Here is a 1043-nt window from a genome sequence, read left to right on the forward strand (position 1 = left end):
ATCAAGGCTTTTTCCTTCATCCTTCACTCCAAAGAGTTCAGCAGTTGACCGATAGTCAGCTTCCTCAACAAGCCTGCGATAGGAAGAACATGACACATCAGACCACACAGACCTTCACAACATTTGTGTGTGTGGGAAAGTGAAGTAGTTATAAACTCTCTTACCTCTGCTGGCGAAGTTTCTCAGCTATAGGATCTAGAGATTCTTCCTTTGGTGTTTCTTTTGGAACTTCGACTGCTTTACCCTTCTTTTCAACAGTTTTCTTAGGAGCCTTCTCAGGAGCAGGCTTTACAACAGGCGGCTACACACAAAACAACAAGAGATGGAAACGTAAAATGAAAAACTTTCTGATCCTCAAACCAAATTATGTCCAATAGAAAAACATTTCTTTTAGAGTAAAAACGAAGTAATAATACCAAAGCAGGTTCATCATCATCCTCCCATGAATCCTTAATCTCATCTTCATCCACATCTTCATCGTCCCATTTACTTTTAAGTTCAACTTTTGCTGGAAGTGGTGCAATTTGCTCGTCCTCTGAAATCATAAAAGAGAAACCATAAGAAACAGAACTCCAATAGACTACCCGCAAGTAATGTAAAACTCATCATCTTGGAGTAAATTATATTCAGACACACAAAGAGAATATAAGAGAGGACACTCTAGAGCATAGGTCTCACCCCAGTCATCCATATTTGCTGCCACTTATCGACCACAACCACAAGCTTCTATCTGAGAAAACCTGCCAGACAAAACATAAACATTCAGAAACATGCCGATTCAATCAAGCCTACAGTACTGATCAATCCAAATATGTTGGAACAAACAAATCCTACAACAATTCTCTATAAGCTTTGCTGCTAACACCCAACTTATCATCATAGGCAGAGCATACTCATACCATTACTTTGCAAATCAATTTCATATGCTAATAAGAACAGCTATATCTAAACTTGACCACAAGTTTCATGACAATAAAACCTTTAAAGGATTCAACTTTTGATAATCTGTAATCGATAAAAAGATTTTTTTTTTTTTTTTTTTT

General features: G+C 37.2%; 1 protein-coding gene across 1 annotated transcript in view; it reads right to left on the bottom strand.

The window, feature by feature from the left end:
* Positions 1-1043, bottom strand: part of LOC104787622 (eukaryotic translation initiation factor 3 subunit J-like) — a 4005-nt gene that overhangs the window by 2144 nt on the left and 818 nt on the right. The window contains exons 2-5 of the mRNA XM_010513227.2: positions 679-740; positions 417-535; positions 165-301; positions 9-73 (exon numbers count right to left, since the gene is read on the bottom strand). Of these exons, the coding sequence (XP_010511529.1) occupies positions 9-73; positions 165-301; positions 417-535; positions 679-691 (334 nt within the window). The 5' untranslated portion in view covers positions 692-740. The remainder of the gene's footprint in view (positions 1-8; positions 74-164; positions 302-416; positions 536-678; positions 741-1043) is intronic.

This window comes from Camelina sativa, chromosome 5, assembly GCF_000633955.1.
Source record: "Camelina sativa cultivar DH55 chromosome 5, Cs, whole genome shotgun sequence".
Lineage (NCBI taxonomy): Eukaryota > Viridiplantae > Streptophyta > Magnoliopsida > Brassicales > Brassicaceae > Camelina > Camelina sativa.